At 42.9% G+C, this 19,363-nt stretch overlaps 2 protein-coding genes across 7 annotated transcripts in view; one reads left to right on the top strand and one right to left on the bottom strand.

Moving 5' to 3' along the window:
• The window catches only part of LOC117359083, a 112,032-nt gene extending 95,344 nt beyond the window's left edge, over nucleotides 1-16,688 (bottom strand). Inside the window, exons 1-2 of the mRNA XM_033941256.1 lie at nucleotides 16,609-16,688; nucleotides 15,447-15,947 (exon numbers count right to left, since the gene is read on the bottom strand). Of these exons, the coding sequence (XP_033797147.1) occupies nucleotides 15,447-15,666 (220 nt within the window). The 5' untranslated portion in view covers nucleotides 15,667-15,947; nucleotides 16,609-16,688. The remainder of the gene's footprint in view (nucleotides 1-15,446; nucleotides 15,948-16,608) is intronic.
• LRRC20 (leucine rich repeat containing 20) overlaps nucleotides 1-19,363 on the top strand; it is a 368,748-nt gene that overhangs the window by 239,369 nt on the left and 110,016 nt on the right. Inside the window, exon 5 of one of the 6 annotated variants that reach the window (XM_033941817.1) lies at nucleotides 17,808-17,973. The exons of the other annotated variants lie outside the window; for them this stretch is intronic. Coding sequence (XP_033797708.1) covers nucleotides 17,808-17,947 — 140 coding nt within the window. The 3' untranslated portion in view covers nucleotides 17,948-17,973. The remainder of the gene's footprint in view (nucleotides 1-17,807; nucleotides 17,974-19,363) is intronic. 6 annotated transcript variants of the gene reach the window in all.

The raw sequence follows: 19,363 nt of genomic DNA, 5'->3' as shown, positions 1-19,363 counted from the left end.
GTGGTCACCGACCTCCTCCCACCACCTCAAGAGGTGAAAACCCCCCAGTACATTTCTAGCCTGTATTTACGAGGGAGTGCTGAAAGTTCTCAGCCCAACCAACTAACTTCCTAAATTCTGAGCATTATTTTGCCATGGTAGATGAAAAAAAATGTTATTTTATTTCAAGTGCTAATTTGCAGAAACAAAGTTCCCTGTTTTTGATATTTTTTTCAGATCATTTATTTAGTTAGTTTGTTAGTTTTCTATCCTGTTGTCCCTCAAGAGCTCAAAACAGTCGATTGAACTATATTGCATTACATTAGGGATTTCTGTTCCGCCATTACCTTGCAGATCAAGGCGGATTACAAAATTATCCAGGATGTATTACAACAAGAACTTACAAAAAAAAAATTGGTCATTTTCAAAGAGAGTAAGAAATGGGTAAGATTATTAGTTTGGGGTAGTTGGCTTTAGTGAGAGGTGGAGTTTGAAACTTGCGGTATTATTTCTTTTTTCAGGGTTTTCTTGAAGAGTATGGTCTTTATTTCTTTTCTAAAAGTCTTGTAGTCGAGGGATGCCGTCAGTAGATTGGCGATTTGGTTGTCTAGTTTGGCTGCTTGAGTGGCCAGGAGGCCATCATATAGTTTTTTCCATTTGACCTCCTTAATTGGGGGTATGAGAATGGGGTGTGAGTTTTCCTATGTCTGGTTGAGTTGTTGTGGATGAAGCGGTTATTCAGGTAGTTTGGACTGTCTCCGTATAAAGCCTTAAATAGTAGACAGTAGAATTTAAATTGTATTCCTGCTGGGATCGGAAGCCAATGCGATTGGAGATATGCTTCTGTAATGTGGTCATGTTTCTTTAATGAGTAGATGAGTCTTAGTGCTGTGTTTTGGATAGTTTGTAGTTGTTTTGTTATGGTTATAGGGCATGGGAGGTAGAGGATATTACAGCAGTCAAGTAGGCCTAGTATTAAGGACTGAACTATGAGCTGGAATTGTGTTTTCTCGAAGAATTTCCGAACTTGTCTTAAATTTCTCATGACTGAGAATGACTTTTGTATTGTTTTATTGATTTGTGGTTGCATGGTGCAGCATCTGTCGATAGTTATTCCTAGCAGTTTTAGGGTGGCTTGTATCCACGTCATTCTCTTCCTGATTGGACACCTGTACTCACAATTTTTGTGTTTCTTCTTTTTTTCCTGTGGGGAAATATAGGTCCAAATAAAAATTGGCTAACACTCTTCGTCCCTTGGGGGGAATGTATAAACTTGAAAGAATTAGAAAAAAATAGAAGAAATCTTTTAAATGATGGACATCAGTATGAGTCTTTCAAAAATCAACGAGAAACCGTGGGCTCAGGCAGCCACTCATAGGTGACCAGCACCAGATATAAATCTAAATAAGGGCCGCCCCATACATCATTTAGTCCTTTTCAATATCACCAGTGTAACCAATATAGTATAAATGTGGTATAAATATTGTGTAAATCACTTATTGACATTCACACCAAGGGAGGAGGAAAAATAAAAAATGATGAAAAAAAATGATTACACAAAAGGACTAAATGATGTATGGGGCAGAAGATCCCAGACTTGCCAATTTAAATCTTGGAGTTTAGCCATAAGGATTGATACGTGGATTTCTCTATTGGAATATCTGTTAATTTATTAATAAATTTCAAGGTTTTCCAGGTGTCAAATAAAATAATATTGTCCTTAACTTATCTGGGTAACTTGATACTCAATACATGAAACAATCGTAATGGGAACATAAGTTGCCACTCTAAATACAACCAATCAGGGAGATGTTCCATGGGCTCAGGAAGGATCCAATACATGCCCTGACATCTATCATTCTTTTGTAATAGTTATAAAATTCTTCATTTTTCTGCAGCAATGAATGGATTATTTGCCCATTGTATAAACAAATAGTTTTTCTTGTGTTTCTGTCAACCATAGAATTAGTGAATCACTTCTATTTCCCCAATTATATAATCTTTTCTCAGATATAAATATCAGCTTTATAGTTTGTGTAGTATTATAAATATTGAGGCCAATATTCAAAGCCCATGAGAGTCAACATTTTTTATAAACACTGATGGCCACAGGCAGAATGATCCAGCATTGAATATCTGGGGCTAAGTCCAGCCAACAACATTGAATATCTGGGGTTAATTCTTCAGATGCTAGTCACTGAGCTTATGTGGGTCCTGGTTGATATTCACCTGAATATTGAAAGAGACTTGCATAAGAAGAGTTGCCCTTTCTGATGTCCACTCCTCCTTCCTACCCCCTTGAAGTAAAAGACTCCCCCCCCACCCATTTATGCTTGCAGGCTTACCTGCCGCTCTTCCCTGGTGGTTCACTGGGGTAATGGGCAGAAGCAATGCCCAAAGTACTGCCTCCCTCAAATGGCTGCTGCGATCTCTAATGGAACTGTGGCAGCCTTGTGGTACTTCAAGTAATGTGAGGCTGCTGCTAGAGGTCAAAGTAGCTTTTTGAGGGAGAGGTTATCACTCCTATCCATTTCCCTACTGGACCACCAGGGAAGAGGGGCAGGCATGGGGCACAAGGCATTCTGTTCTGTGGGGAGGATAAGGGGCAGGAATGGGATCCAGAATATGGGGTCCTTCTTTGCTGCAAGAGGGGTGAGAGGGGAAGGGGGGGGGTCTTTCATTGAGGTGGGTGGGAGGGGATCTTGCTATGCTTCTGGGGGTGGGAGTGATGGTGCAGGGACCAGAAGGGATGGTTCAGCCCGTATTGAGGGGAGGATTCTGGGGGAGAAAAAGGGATGGCAGCACTTCATGCCATGACCTGGTAGTTAACTGTGCACCAGCCGACATTCAGACTGGTGCCCGATTGACTTTACCAAATAAAGTTAGGACAGCCCTTTTCTCTCTTAACATTATGCGGTTGCTCAGTTAGCGGACTGAAAATCTCTGCTAAATAGCTAGAGTTCTACACCATCCTGACTATGCCCTAACTCCACCCCTGCATTACCCACAAATGAGCCAGTTCCGGTGTGAGCAGTTAAAAGGGATATTCAGTACTATCCCCGATTAGCCCCAGATAAGAAATTTAAATGGCCAGGAGACTCTCCTGACTGTTTAAATCGCTTTAAATACTGACTCCATTACATCTAATTTGGATGTTGTTGAAGTCTTGAAGAACTTATTTTTCTTGTGTTTGCTTTCCTTTTTTCTCATCTTGGAGTACAGATTTTAAAAATGTTCAGGTTTGGGGTTTTTTTTTTTTGTTTGTTTTTTTACATGGCTATTCCTGTTTCTGTTAGTCATCAAGTTTATCAGCATGTAGCTGGATTGGCCATTACTATTTTATAAAGTTAAAAGAGAACTGTGGGAGATGTGTAAGTGAAATAACAGGACTGCTCTGTCACTAAGAAACAGTACTGTGCTAGATTTATTTTAAGAAGTCTTCCACAGGAAAAAAAGGAATAGTCTTGCAGGAGTGAAAAACAGACAATCAGCTCTGTGCTTCAGGATTAAAAATGAATGTAAGTATACTGCTGTGTTCTGCAGTCTTCCCAGAGTTAGATGTTTGCTTAGCCATCCTTAGCTCTGGTCTCCTCAGGCAGTTCTTGAACCCCTCTTCCTACCTCAGAAGCTCCAGGGTTTTATCTGAGAAGAAGACTGGTAGGGCTCTGCCTTTTAGCCATTCAGCATTATCCCTCTGAATTATAGCTGGCTCCTCACCATTCATGCAATTGATATGCAGAAATGTCCTCAGCATCGGTTTCATCATTTGGAGATAAACCATATGCCAGCCATCCCAAACTTGTGCTAAGTTGAGACCCTGTTGCCAATTGGGCTTTAAAGGATCCACAATGAGTATGAACACTATTTTTTTAAATTTACATGTTTTTGGTTTTTTTTCCCAAGTATTTCTCCCTGTTTTGCTATGACTGAGTTCCAACGTCCGGGAAGCTTTATTATTTCATCCAAGATATCGTTTTTGTTCAGTTGCCAAATGGCTCGGGTATCGGCGGAAAAAAGCTCTTTCAGAGATGCAAAATGATGTCCACACTTAGGTTGTTTCAACTTTGGAAGAAGGTCAAAGTCTGGTGGACTCATGTCTGGACTGTAGGGAGCATGAGGTAACACCTCCCAGCCGTATTCGCGTAGTTTTTCAATGACGAGTGGAGAGCTCCATCTTCCCCACGGCCAAAAAAATTTCAACGAGCTCAATCAAAAGACAAACAAATGATGATTTTTGCTAATGATCATGAAGGCATCATCATTACAGACAAAGTTCCATGTGGAAGTGTATTATTGTGATTTTTTGCAAAAAATGCACAAAACCCGACCTAAGTTGCTCTTGACTGGGCCACTCATTCTTCACGACAATGCTCGCCCTGGAGTAGGCCATCCATCATCCCTCCCCTCCCCCCCTCTGACAGGAAAACTGTTATATCAGATGCATGATGAACAAAAAGCAACCCCCCATAAACAGAGAACCCCCCTCCCCACCCAAGGAGCACTGCTGAACTCCTTCCTAATAAGGGCTCATTAACACTATGTTTCTTCCAGCGCTAGCTTTTTTCAACAGGTTGTTTTGATTTGCTTTTGTGAAAAAGCAGGCTTATCGAATTTAATAAACAATAAATGATATATCACTGAAAAATTGTATTCCAGGATTATATGCTAGCTTTCTGAAACAAGAATTAGCAAGGTAGTTTGGTAGAGACTATGGGGGTGGGGGCAAAATCAAAACTTTGAAACATCCAAAATCCTATCTAAGTTGGCACTTGGACATCCTAATAGCAAGTGCCAATAATCAAAGCCAACTTTCTGGATGTTCAGCAGCACTTCTACTCTCATTGCATCCCAAGATGCATTTGGAGGGGGAAGGCCCATCATTCTGACCACACGGCCTTGTAGGCAGGAGGGAGTGGGCTTCTGTCCTGCCAGTTTGTCATCTGAAGGTTCAGAGGTTGTCGGGGGATGTGGGGAGATGTCAGGTGGAAGGATTTAGGGGATCGGTGGGAGGGAGGGAGAGACAATTTTTTTTTTCTCCCTGCCAATTCAGCTGATTCTGGCAGGAGAGTCTACCATTAACTGAGCCAGCAGGACTGCACCGAAACCGGTTGAGCTGATGGGGATTCCCTTGCTGCAATCAGACAAGGTAGTTGGGTAGGTCTGAAAAACTTGCTTTTGTGTGTTTTTCATGTGGACATTTTTACTTTTGAAAATGACTAAAAAAACGATAGATATACAAAAGATAAGATATCTGGCTATTTTGAAAATGGACATTTTCTCTACTGGATTTTTGGACTTGGTTTCTTTTTTTTTTAATATCCAAATTAGACTTAGATGTCCTAGAGAAAATGCCCCTCTATGGGTCAGATGTAATAGCTCTCTGTGTTAACTGAATAAGTACATAAGAAGTTGCCTTCGCTGGGTCAGAGCAAGGGTCCATCGCGCCCAGCAGTCCGCTACTGCGGCGGCACATCAGGTCCATGACCTGCAAGTGATCATTTGACTAAAACCTTTCAATTCCCATTATTCTTCTATCTATACCCTTTTATGATCCTATCTCTACCTTTATCTATATCCCTCAATGCCCGTATAATTCAGGAACTTGTACAATCCCTCTTTGAATCCCCTTAATGTGCTCTGTCCTATCACAGCCTCCGGAAGCGTATTCCAGGTGTCCATCACCCTCTGAGTAAAGAAAAATTTCCTAGTATTGGTTCTAAACCAGTCCCCTTTCAATTTCTCCGAGTGCCCTCTTGTTCTTGTAGTTCCCACTAGGCTGAAGAATCTGTCCCTTTCCACTTTCTCTATGCCCTTCATGATCTTGTAAGTCTCTATCATGTCTCCTCTGAATCTCCGCTTTTCCAGGATGAAGAGCCCCAGCCTTTCTAGCCTCTCAGCGTATGAAAGGCTTTCCATACCTTTTATCATTCTTGTCGCTCTTCTCTGAACCCTCTCAAGTATCTCCATGTCCTTCTTCAGGTACGGCGACCAATATTGGACACAGTACTCCAGATGCGGTCGCACCATCGCGCAATACAGCGGCATGATGACTTCCTTCGTTCTGGTTGTAATACCCTTCTTAATAATACCCAACATTCTGTTTGCCTTCTTTGAGGCTGCTGCGCATTGTGCTGTTGACTTCGTTGTTGTGTCCACCAGCACACCCAAGTCTTTTTCAAGGTTACTTCCCTCTAGTACTAATCACCCCATTTGGTAGCTGAACATCGGGTTCTTTTTCCCTATATGCATGACCTTGCATTTCCCTACATTGAAGCTCATCTGCCATTTATTCGCCCACTCCTCCAGTTTGTTCAGGTCCCTTTGTAGGTCCTCACATTCTTCCACAGTTCTAACCCTGCTACAGAGTTTAGTATCATCCGCAATGTTTTGAAATGCTGGGAACACCACCAACAGTTAATATGTTCTAGTCACTGTGTGTTAATTTTGACTGTGATGTCTTGCTGCAATTTAGTAAACAGGGCCCTGTGGAGGTAATTCTGTAATTGTGCACTTATACTTGTGGTTAAAGCTACAGCCTCAGCACTCTGAAGTTGTGGGTTCAAACCCACACTGCTCCTTGTGACCCTGGGCAAGTCACTTAATTTCCCCATTGCCCCAGGTACATTAGATAGATTGTGAGCCCGCAGGGACAGATAGGGAAAAATGCTCGAGTACCTGAATAAATTCATGTAAACTCCTGGGAGCTTCCATGGGAGAACGGTATAGAAAACTGAATAAATAAATAAATACTACTACTACTTATCATTTCTGTAGCACTTCTATTAGAGAGTTGCACGGGAACGGGGACGACGGGAATCCCGCGGGTTCCCCCTTCGGGTCACGGGGATCCCGTGGGTATGCCCCCTAGGGTCGCGGGAATCCCGTGGGGACGCCCTCTAGGGTCACGGGGATCCCGTGGGGATGCCCCCTAGGGTCGCGGGGATCCTGTGGGGTCGCCTCCGAGGGTCGCAGGGTTCCTGCGGGGCTGCAAGTACTCAGTTGCGCGGCTCCTCTTCTCCCTACCTGCTCTGCTTGCAGCACAGAGCCGAACGGAAGTCTTCCCGTCGTCAGCGCTGACGTCGGGAAGATTTCCGTTCGGCTCTCTGTGCTGCAGGCAGGGCAGGTAAGGAGAAGGAGAGTAGCCTCGCGGCTCGAGTGACTATCAAGGGAGGGGGGCGGTCCGCCCTACCCCGGGTCCAGCACAGCCGGCCAGGTCCCCTTACTTTTGTGGTGCTTCCCCGACCGACAACAGCCCCGGTCCGACAAACCTCCCTGCCCTTAACCGCAAATCTAAATTACCTTCTTACAGCAGCTGTAAGAAGGTAATTTAGATTTGCGGTTAAGGGCAGGGAGGTTTGTCGGACCGGGCCTGTTCTGTTGTCAGTCGGGCGGGGAAGTGCCAAGAAGGTAAGGGGGCAGGGAGAGAGAAAGGGAGGAAAGGTGGAGTGGAGAGGAAAAGACGCTTAAAGGAAATGGGTAAAACTGAGGGGGGAGAAGGACGCTGAAAGCACTGGGGAAGACAAAGGGGTGGAGAAGGACGCTGAAAGGCCATGGGGAAGATGGGGGGAGGAGGTGGAGAAGGACACTGAAAGGACATGGGGAAGACAGAGGGGGGAGAAGGACACTGAAAGCACATGGGGAAGACAGAGGGGGAGAAGGAGCTGACAGGACATGGGGAAGATGGGGGGGAGAAGGACGCTGAAAGGAAATGGGGAAGAGAGAGTGGAGAGAAGATGCTGGCAGGGAAGAAGACAGAGATGCCAGACTATGGTGGGAATGGAGGGAAGAAGATGGGTGCCAGACCAATTTGGAAGGGGGAGAAAGGGAGAGGCACAGTAGCAGAGCAAATGGAAGACGCATAGGGAAGAGAGACAGTGGATGGAAGGAATTGAATGAGAACATGAGGAAAGCAGAAACCAGGCAACAAAGGTAGGAAAAGAATTCTATTTCTTTTTTTTTTTTGCTTCAGGATAAAGTAGTATATTACGGTAGTTGTGTTGACAAAAATTTATAAACATTAGAGGCTCTGGTAGAAAGCTGTTTACAAAGTATGTATTCTTCCCAATTAATATTTCCAAATTAATAAAGTCTTTTTGCTTATTTGTAAATGGGTTTCTACCAGAGCCTTTAATTCAGTAGCATAATTAAATGAAATAACTATTTCTGAAGTTTATAGGGACGGGCGGGGACGGAGGGGATTCCTCGCGGGGAGGGGACGGGACGGGCGGGGACGGAGAGGATTCCTCGTGGGGATGGGTGGGGACGGAGGGATTCCTCATGGGGATGGGTGGGACTTTGGCGGGGACGGATGGAATTTCTGTCCCCGTGCAACTCTCTAACTTCTATATGTAAGCAGCTCTGTACATTAAAACATTCAATAAGTTTCTTCTCAGTAGAGCTTACGATCTAATCAAGGGCAAGTAGAGGGTTAGGAAGTTTCTCAGGCATGGTAATATACAAGTGAGTGAGGGTTGAGGCGAGAGCAGTAGCGTTGTAAAGTTTTCCTTCAAGTGTGGACTCCTTATTTGAATGTCCTGACTCCGAGAGGCCGCAGTCAGATTTTGAATACTCTCTGATTTGATGCTTTGTGTTTTCTAGAATGCTTACTTGGGTTGCATACTGTATCTGTGTGGGAAGGGAGGTGGGGGTGGGGCCATGGGGAAGGGGGGAAGTGGGTCTGGGGCTGGGGGCAGAGTGGTTCTGTAGGGATGCGGGGTTTGGGGATGGGATGGGTATTTCTCATGCAGGCAAACTAGGGTCATCCCTCCCCTTTAGAATCACTGAGCTCTGGAATAACCTTACCTCCCCGCTCCGAACCTCAAGCTCCCTTCAACTTTTCCGTAAACACCTAAAAACCTGGCTATTCTCAAAACTGTAACACTTCCCCCCCTCTTAGGCCTCTCCCACCCATCCACACCCTCTTACACCTAATCCTTAAACCCTCCACTGGAGTTCCTTTCTCATCCTAATTCCTGTAAACCATGCCGAGCTCTGCGTCTACGGAGATGGTGCGGTATATAAACCTAAGGTTTAGTTTAGTTTGTATGGGCTTATGTTATTGAATTTATTGCTCTTGTTTTGGTTAATCATTGTGATTTACCTTGAACACAATAAAAAGATTTTCAAATAAATAAAATAAAAGCAGCCTTGAAAAAGTGGGCTTATAGTCTGAATTTGAATACTGTTAGGGACCGAGCTTGATGTACTGACTCAGGCAGTCTGTTCCAGGCATATGGTGCAGCAAGGGAGAAGGAAGTTAGCATTAGAGGAAAAAGGTAAAGATAAGAGAGACTTGCCTGAAGAACAGAGTTCCCTGGGAGGAATATAGAGAGAGATAAGAGAAGAGAGATATTGAGGAGCTGAAGAGTGAATGCACTTGTAGATCAATAGGAGGTGTTAGAATAGTATGCAGAAATGGATAGGGAGCCATTGAAGTAACTCGAAGAGAGGAGTGATGTGGAATATAAGTCTTGTGGCAGAATTTTTAACAGATTGAAGGGGAGAGAGATGGTTATGTGGAAAACCTGTAAGAAGCAGGCCAGTGTTTCTCAGCTCGGTCCTGGAGTTACCCCCTTGCCAATCAGATTTTCAGGATACCCACAATGAATATGCATAAGCTTGATTTGCATATACTGCCTCCATTATGTGCAGATTTCGTTCTTGCATCTTCATTGTGGATATCCTGAAAATCTGACTACTAAGGGAGTACTCCAGGACTGAGTTGAGAAATACTGATCTAGGCAAGAGGTGATAAGGGTTTTTTGGTAGTGTGTTCAGAGAGGAAGGTACTTAGGCACTTACATTTGGATTCTATATAGGTCTTCCAAAATTAGGCATGGATTAGAGATCCGTGCCCAAATTAATTAGAAAATGATGTCTTTACAATAAATTATTGATGATAATTGGCATTAAATTGGATTTACGTGTGCATCTGCTTATGCACTATTCTATAACACTGAGCACCCAAATTGTCTTGCACTTAGCTCAAGAGAGGGCATGGCCATGGGAGGAGCATAGGTGGGTCAAGGGCATTCCCAAAATGTGGGTACAGTGTTATAGAATAGAGAATGACACGGTGACAAAATTCATCACCGTCCCCGCGGATAACCGCGGGAAATAATCCCATGTCATTTTTTAGTGTCTATTTCATCCTCAGTCCTTCTACACCAGCATTCTTCAGAGCAAAGCTTGCGGGTCAGTGGTTGTGGCCATTCATACTCTGATTCTTCCCTCTCTCCTTAAAGAATGACATGAAGATGGTTTACCGCGGTTATCCGCGGGGACGGGAACGGTGATGAATTTTGTCACCATGTCATTCTCTATTATAGAACAGGGTCATTTACATGTCCAGCTGTCTGCTGGCATTTACACCAGATTTTTGGAAGTCCTGGTTGCGGGAATCCACACTAAGCGCTATTTTGTAAAGGGCACCATTTACTGAATCTTTGGGAGAACAAAAAAGTAGGGATGAACAGTGGCCTTTCACAGCTCACGCCCCCCCCTCCCTGCTTTACTAAACCGCGATAGCGGTTATTAGGGCAGGGAGCTGCGCTATTCACGCTGCTTCCGACGCTCATAGAGTTCCTAAGAGCATTGGGAATAGCGCAGAGCATTCAGCACGGCTCCCTGTACTAATAGCCACTATCACAGTTTAGTAAAAGGGGGGGTTAATGAGGGGCTTCAAAAGTACAATCCAGACAAATTTATTTGAAAGCACTGCTCTTAATATTAGTAGGACCTGATCTGGGACTGTGTTTTGGCAGAATAACTGCCTGCGTCAGGGGTCATGAATTCCGGAAAAACAAAGAAACAGTTTGCTTCTAGGGGAAAATTTGATACTCTCCCAGTTTCTGGAGGGGAACGGATGAGAAAGGGCTTTCCAATTCCTACTTGCAGCAGAAGCCCAGAAGACTTCCCCAGAGTGCATTGCCTGCCTGCTTCTGGGCTTCTACTGCATGTAGGAATCAGAAAGCCCCTTGTCACCCCTTCCCCTCCAGGAGCTGAGAAAGTATCCATTTCCCCTAGAAGCAAGCTGGTTTCTTGCTTTTCCAGAATTCATGACCCTTAAGATAGGCGGTTATTCTGTTAAAACTTGATCCCATGTCGAGTCATGTTAATATTAAGTGTGGCGTTGGAAATAAATATGTCTGGATTGTAGTTTTGGAGTCCCTCACTGAGTGAATTGTGGCGGGCCAACATTCATCCCTGCTCTTTTGTTTCCTCTTGCATCTGAATCTTTGGGTACCGTTTATTGAATATAGCCCTCAGAGTATGCCTGGAAGAAGCCTATTCTATAATGGAACAAAGGTGCCTGTTTTCCTGTAGAGATACTAGCATAAAGGAAGAATATGTGCCTATAATTTGGGTACAAGCCCTTATGCCAGCCAAAAAACTGATGTAAGTGCTTTTGCCTAAATGCCAGATACAGTGCTTAACTTAGTCCTTCTCAGATTCTGCCTATTTGTGCACCTGGTTTTCAGATATTTTCTACAGCAGGGGCGGAGGGGGAAGGGAAGAGGAAAGTTGAATGTAACTGTAGTATTATGTGTTATTTCAAGTTATGCATCTCATTGCTGTGTTGTGTTATATTTAAAAATTCACTGGTCAATATTCAGAATGATCTAACTCAGGGGTAGGGAACTCCGGTCCTGGAGAGCCGTATTCCAGTCGGGTTTTCAGGATTTCCCCAATGAATATGCATGAGATCTATTTGCATGCACTGCTTTCAATGCATATTCATTGGGGCAATCCTGAAAACCCGACTGGAATACGGCTCTCCAGGACCGGAGTTCCCTACCCCTGATCTAACTGGCCAGAAAAGGCTGCTGACCGGTTAAATTGCTTGTTCAGGGCTATCTGCTAATTTTTAGCAGCACTTAACAGGTTGTTGCCACTCAAAATTTACCAGTTAGCTCCTAAGTGAAAGCTGGCTATTTTAGAGGCGTTCTGGGGGCGGAGTTGGCACTTGGTTGGTGAAGTGCTGATATTCAGTACTCAAACAGCTAGGGTAACCACATACATGAAACTATGTAAAACACAATCCTATCTTAATGCGACAACCCACGTCTGGTTAAGTTCTGAATATCAACTTAATAAGCTATAAATGAGGCAGCATCGCATAGACCAAAATCCAGACATGAACCAATGTTCCCTCTAAGCTGAGCGCATGAGCGATCGCTCACTATTTTCATTGGCGTCGCTCATAATTTTTTTCATGTCGCTCACTATTTTAAGTTGAAAGATACAGCGACGGCTCCTCTCAAGATCCCCAACTGCATCGGACTTCCGACGCAGGTGGGGATTGTGAGAGGAGCTGCTGCCACGTCTAAAGATACCAGAAAGCTGGTGAAGCAAAAACTTTAAGCAAATTGTTATTCTTCTAAGTTTTGAGTATTTAACCCTCCCACAATCTCACAGGCACTCGTCCTCCGCGCCTGCTCATAAATTTGTGGAGTATGTAACTTGCCGCTCATGCATATTTTTTTTTGCACACACTTCATCAATCCTTAGAGGGAACATTGGACATGACCCAACATTGAATATTCAGGAATAATGCCAGTTGCGGTCAGCAAAATGCTAACTGCTGCCTACTGAATATTTACCCCTCAATAAATACATTCTTTGACTAAAATAAGTGAGTATTTGCAGAATAGTGCAGAGGTGGAATTTTGGCTTTGTGTATGTGCCCAAACTTATAGAATCCCCCACCCTCACACACGTGTGTTTATAGAGATGATGCACACTTTTGAGACTGCTGCGAATCCTTCTCTTACTATGCCAAACAAAATTTATCTGTTTGGAATCCAGGTGTCTGATTTATCATCTTCAAGCCCTGTTGCAACCGTGCTACACCTCTTCGCACTACCCTGCATTGTCTCTCTAAATACTTCTACATTCAGGTCAGACTTATTCTAACCTACAAGTGCATTCTCTTTGCAGCTCCATGCTCCTTCTCAAGAACTCTTTTATTTTCCCCCTATGTCCCTCCTCTTAACTTTCTTTTGTCAGGCGAGCTGTTTTTTTCTGTTTTCTTGTCCATCGCTAGTTCTGCACCTTGTGCGCTTTTAAATTGAACATCTGACCCTTCTTAGTCTTAGCATACTTGATGGCAATAATAGTACTATAAAGCAAGATATGGGGGGGGGCATACCCCAATATGTGTGAGATACTCCTTGCCTGAGATATCTGAAGAAAGACACTGCTCCTTGTGATCCTGGCAAGTCACTTAATCCCCCATTGCCCCAAGTACATTAGGTAGAGTGTGAGCCCACCAGGACAGATAGGGTACCTGAATGTAAACCACTTAGGCTATAAGTAGTATATAAATACTTAAATAAATAATGAAGCTGAATGATATAGAAATACTTGAGTTACAGTAAAAAAAGAATATTGCCTGGTTAGCATTACTGGCAACCTGTTACTTAAAGTTTTTAAATAGATGTTTTGTCCCAGCTTCTACTTCCTGTAAGATTGGGTAAGAGAAATGTCCTAGAACAGGAAACAGGACACTGTGCCCTAAGCTAACATGTTGTTTCAAGATGTCCAATGCATTGAATTAAATAAATAATCTCAGCTAGTCTAAATGTAAATGTTGACAGGAGCAAAACTAATAGCAAGTGATCTATAAATCATTATAGCATTGCTAAAAATAGGAAAAATTACTAATGACAAGAGATCACATGATCAAGGAACCAAATATGGACCTAGAGGCAAAATGTAGTCATATGCAATTTTTCATTGGCTCTTAATGTAGTAATTGGAAGATGTGCTAACTTACTGTGTGAATAATAGTGAATGAAATGATATCATAAAGTTAATAAAATAGGCTGGAGCCCATGGTTCAGGGAGACTTTTGATTCGGATTCTGCTAGTTAGCAAATCACTAAGAGCTCCATAAGGCCTTATTGTTTTAACCTAACTTATGTGTCTGGTTGTTATTCCTTGGCCTCCCTCAGAGACAGTAAGGGCTGGGCAGGGATAGGAAGTCTGTCCATGCAAACATACTCACATTAAAACATGCTTCACTATAACTGAATTATCACTAGAAAACTGTTTTGTGTTTTTTAACTATACTGTAAGCTCCATGCAACAGGGACTCTTTTATATAGATACACAATAGAATCTACGCTATAGAATTGTTAAATAGTAGTAATGATTATCATTTCTGCCCAACTACTTTAACACCCTTTTATCTTTTTAATTTTGATGGAATAATAGATATTGCCCATGCATATATTCAGATGACTATGCTCATAATTCTTTAATACAGTCATTCCCAGTCTTGCCCTTAGGGCACAACAAGTTCCATTGGGTTTTCAGGATATCCACAATGAATATGCACGAGATAGATTTGCATGCACTGCCTCAATTGCATGCAAATATAACAGCTCATGAATATTCATTGTGGATATTCTGAAAATCCAATGGGTCTAGGCGTGCTCCAAGCACTGGGTTGGGAATGGCTGCTTTAACACATTCTCTCCTGCTCCAATCTCCATATCTGCAATCTCCCACAATTTCCCCTTTAGAACCAAATAAGCATCCATAACAGTTTAATCCATTCTGTTATTTGAAAAACCAGCGCACTAGTTTAGACATTGTTATTTATCATATGCAAATGAATGGGCTCTAGAAGAGAACCTTTAACAGTGACACAGATATTTAATTGTAGTTGCTTCAGAACTGTAACATCCCTTAAATGTTTCCCTCTCCTGAATAAGTCTTATTGCAATTTTAAAGTTCTGAGACACCTTTACTCTATCAACCTCTCTCAAATAGAATTTTCTTTAAAGACAGTTTCTCTTTCATAGAATTGTTTGCTTTTTATGGGAAAGAATTTTCAAGAACACACTATAAGGCTGGGAGAAGGGAGCTAAGGGAGTAATACAAAAGCATATGTGACGTGGTAAGGACAATAACGGTGGGCTTCAACCACGGGACATGCAGAGTTTCCTTATTAGTGGAGATGCAAGGGTATAACCAGTGATTAAATATACATTGGTATTTTAGTAGCAAGGCAAAATAGGAAGAGGTGATGGCCTTGATATTCTTTATCTGCTATCATATTATATTTCTGATCTTTGCAGTAAAAAAGAGAGTAATTTATATTCCTTTGCACGAGTCGCCTTCTTATTTTATTAAAGGGCTTCTCTGTTCTTTACCTTCAGATCTACTGAGATTTTATAGGTGTTCTGTTATAGGTTATTTGTATGTAGTCTATCAGGTTTTTTTAGGAACCTAGTGAGGTGGGGAATCGGGGATATTTGTCTCCCATTAGAAGTGATGTCATCAGAATTCTGTAAGCACTTTCCCTGGTAGTAGCGTTAAGAGCTACATTTCTTGAAATGTTTGTTAACAAATATCTCTAGCAGACTGATGTCCTAGTCTTCAGAATGCCCCACAGTTCTTAAGCTATTTCTTTTCTCTGTGGTTTAGCTGCATTTTGCAGTTTAAAATTAATTGCTCACCTTTACTTTTTTCTTCATTAGTTGGAGGACACACTCCCCTCTCTAGGTAGTCCGTTTTCAACACAATGCTTTCCACTTTGTTCTTTAAGCAACAAACTGCAGTGATGACATCATTCATTTTCTGATCGAGCCTGTGGATGGATCTGCGTATTTCGGTTTTAAGCTCTCCGATGGTAGGTTCTTTGAAGACCTGTTCTGGAGTAGGATCAGGAGTAGCCATGTCTTCTGCTGGATCCGTGTGGTGACTCCCTGATGAGCGTTCAGAAGTTTCTTAAGCTCAAATGATTTTTGTCACTGATTTTGTTCTTCTGCAGCTTTGTTCAATAGCTTAAGATTTCATTTGACGGTTTCCAGTAGCTCACATAATGGATTTAATCTGTGGTGCAGGGTGCTTTCTGTCCTCACGTCTGTTATTGTTCAGCTCATCGTGTGATCTCCGTTTGTCCCCTTTTTTTTGATACCGAATGAAAAGACTAGAGCAGTATGGGGGAGTACTGTGACCTGTGAAAGAACTATAAATTAGTATGCACTGTGCACAGTAACTTTTTAATGTTTAAGAGTGTTATCGCACACACGGTTGGGGGATAGAACCATGAGGCTAGCAGAGCATGCCCCAACCTAAGACTAATAAGTGTGAGAGGTGACCCTCTTAAACAGTTAACAGTACACAGCACAAGTTAACTTATTATAAAGCCTCTATGGAGTTTGCATCCATAGATGCCTTATAATAGGTGCAGTATTTTATTTTTGCTTAAAAATTCTATTGTAAGCAGAACAGTGCAGTTACTGTTCCACAGTGCTGTACTAAAATATATCATAGAGGTAAGGGTATGTCAATCAACAGAGCAAGTTGAGTGACTGATTTCCCTTAAGTGCTTTATAGTAATCTATAGGGCAGACCCAGAAACCTAGACAGAAGATCAACTGCCTTGACATTTCTTTGGCCTTTAAATAAGAATAGTATGTACATAGTCCATAACGAAATCAGAACAGCAGTTGGACAAAACCAGGGCCCAGCCTATCTCAGATGACCGGGAAACTTTCAGATATGCTTTTGCATTTATTTGCTCTGCATCTCCCTTTGGTTCTTTCCTTTGCCAGCACTTTATATTTTATTTTTGTAACAGTGAGTAATAAGTATCTTGGGTAGCTTTTTACTAACCTGTGGATTGCCGATTTTGATTGTAGGGCCAATTGCTGCCAGAACTCCCAGGCACTAAAGATGTTATTCAAAGGGGAGGGAGGCCTGTCTGATTAGATTTCTGCCTAACTCATAACTCTTAGCCTGGTATCCAGGTAACTGGTGATGTCACAACTGCAGATGTCATGGCCACTGTTGCCTGGTGCACAGTGGAAAAAACAGGATATCAGCTGAGGGGGGGGAAGGAAACCCCCCCTAACTTTGTCTTGTTCTAGTTAAAGAAGGGCATGGGGACAAATTTTTCCCTGCCTCCGCAGGAACTCATTTTCCTGTCTTGTCCTGAGTTCTTTTCCTGTTCCTGTCCCGTTCCTGCAAGCTCCATCCTCATCTGCTCAAACTTCAAACACTTTAATATCCTAAGTCAGTGTTCTTCAACCACCGGTCCATGGACCAGTGCCGGTCCACAGAAATTTCCCGACGATCCACAGGGCCAGCACGTGCACCAGGCCCAAAACAGTGTTCTTCAACCGCCGGTCCACGGTGCGATCGATGCGGCGTCATCTTTGAGCCAGCTCCCTCTCCTAACTGATTCAGTGCACAAAGCCACGGGCAGTGGCTCCTACGGGCATCCTGTGCCTGAACCGGAAGCCTTCTCTCTGACGTTGCAACGTCAGAGGGAAGGCTTCCAGATGAGGCACGGGACGTGCAAGGTGCAATTAGTACTATTATGGGGCGGGGTCTGGAGTGGAGATTGGGTAGAGATGGGTGGGGTCTGGCCCACAACTTAGCCCAGTGTTCCTCAACCGCCGGTCCATGGACCGATGCCGGTCTACAGAATAATTCTTTCATTTCTGCTGGTCCATAGGTGTAAAAAGGTTGAAAAACACTGTCCTAAGTGTTTGAGGCTTGTGTGGTTAAGGCAGAGTTTACAGGAATGGGACAGGGACAGCGACAAAACTCATGGGAACGGGACGGGGAAATTGTGTTCCGACGGGGACAGATTTGTCCCCGTGTCATTCTCTAGTTGTATTATAATAGAAAGCCGCTGGATTTAGTTGTTGACACCTGTGTTTTGATTTGAGCCGCCAGTTTCCTTCTACTCTATGCATCTAGTTCAATCAACTGCAAACAGAGATAGGATCTGGCATCTTTTATAACTATGTGGGGGAGGGTGTTCTCTAATTTTATATCTCCACTAAACTTGTATTCCATCGTTGTAGTGATATTGCTGGGCCAGAGATCCTGCACCAGGGTGTCTTCTGGAAACCTGCATTCATGGGTCCTGATCCACTGTATCCCCAGTGCTGCCTTGTCCAAGGAGTGGAAAACTACAGCCAACAATTGGGCTCAGGTTCCATAGGATGAGCTACTGGGTCAGCCCTATAGGCATGCATATTTCTATTTTATTGTCTTTACATCTATATGCACTATAATAGTATAGAAACAGGACAGTAATGGATGCAGACCTAGGGTTACCATATGGCTCCAGATAAAAGAGGATGGATTGAGACATCCAAGTTTTACTCCTATCCATCCTGCTTTTTCTATAACCATATGGTAATCCTATCTGCAGACCCCCTTTTTATTCTGGTTAGAAGCCAAACTTGTGATCTAGTCAAGTATATTTTGACATAAAAAATGAGTATAACAGCATGATCTTAGACGTATGCAGAGCAATGTAACTTTATGGTGAAGGGATCTGTTGAGTTCTTTCATCAGTTAGAATATGGGAGTTTCACATGCGCAGTGGTAACATCATAATTGGCTTCACTTTGCATCTCTCCTATCAAAAGGGGTGTGTATCAAAAGGGTCTCCTACACAAGCATGTGTGTGTGTATCTTGTCTTTAGGCTTTATGTTATTTTGAGTGCTAAATTTGGAGGAGTAGCCTAGTGGTTAGAGCTGTAACCTCAGCATTCTGAGATTGCAGGATCTGCTCCTTGCGACCCTGGACAATCACTTAACACTCCATTGACCCTGGTACGTTAGCCAGATTGTGAGCCCACCAGGACAGATAAGGAGAAATACTTGAGCACCAGAATGTGAACTGCTTAGAACAGTGTTCTTCAACCTTTTTACACCTGTGGACCGGCAGAAGAAAAAGAATTATTTTGTGGACCGGCAAACTACTAGGACTAAAATTTAAAAATCCCGTTTCCGCCCCATCTCCGCGAGCTCGGTCCCCACAAATCATCTGATCCCATCCACACAAGCCTCAGTTATGATTTTATATTGAATGTATTTTATTAAAGTATAAAAAGAAAATATTCTGTACAATTGTCATTTTATAAACACAAATAATTCAGAGCAAGGATCAACAAAACCCCTGTCTCCCCTCCCCTTCACATATATCCCCTCTACTATCAAGAAAACTGAACAAGCCAAATTATTACAGAATGCTACACAGAAATATCATGCTAACAGAATACTGCAGTCACACATGACAGGAATAGTTTTAGGGGAGTGCAACTAGGGCAACTGCCCCCTGATCAGAGAGCGCCCTAAGCCAGCTGGAAGCTAAAGAAGCACTGCCTGGGTTTTGCAGTCCCCAGTTATGTCTAACACCAGCTCTAGCAGGATATATATTTCAAATCTGATATATTCTAATCACAAAATAGAAATAAAATTATTTTTTTCTACCTTTTGTCATCTCTGGTTTCTGCTTTCAATCTTCTTTTCACTCTCTTCCTTCCAGCGGCTGCCCTATCTGTCTCTTCAATCCAGCATCTGCCCCTTCCATCCACTGTCTGTCCTCTCCCCCTTCCATATGGTATCT

This window comes from Geotrypetes seraphini, chromosome 4, assembly GCF_902459505.1.
Source record: "Geotrypetes seraphini chromosome 4, aGeoSer1.1, whole genome shotgun sequence".
Classification (NCBI taxonomy): Eukaryota; Metazoa; Chordata; class Amphibia; order Gymnophiona; family Dermophiidae; genus Geotrypetes; species Geotrypetes seraphini.
The sequence above is the reverse complement of the archived record's forward strand: the minus strand, read 5'-3'. Positions and strand labels throughout refer to the sequence as shown.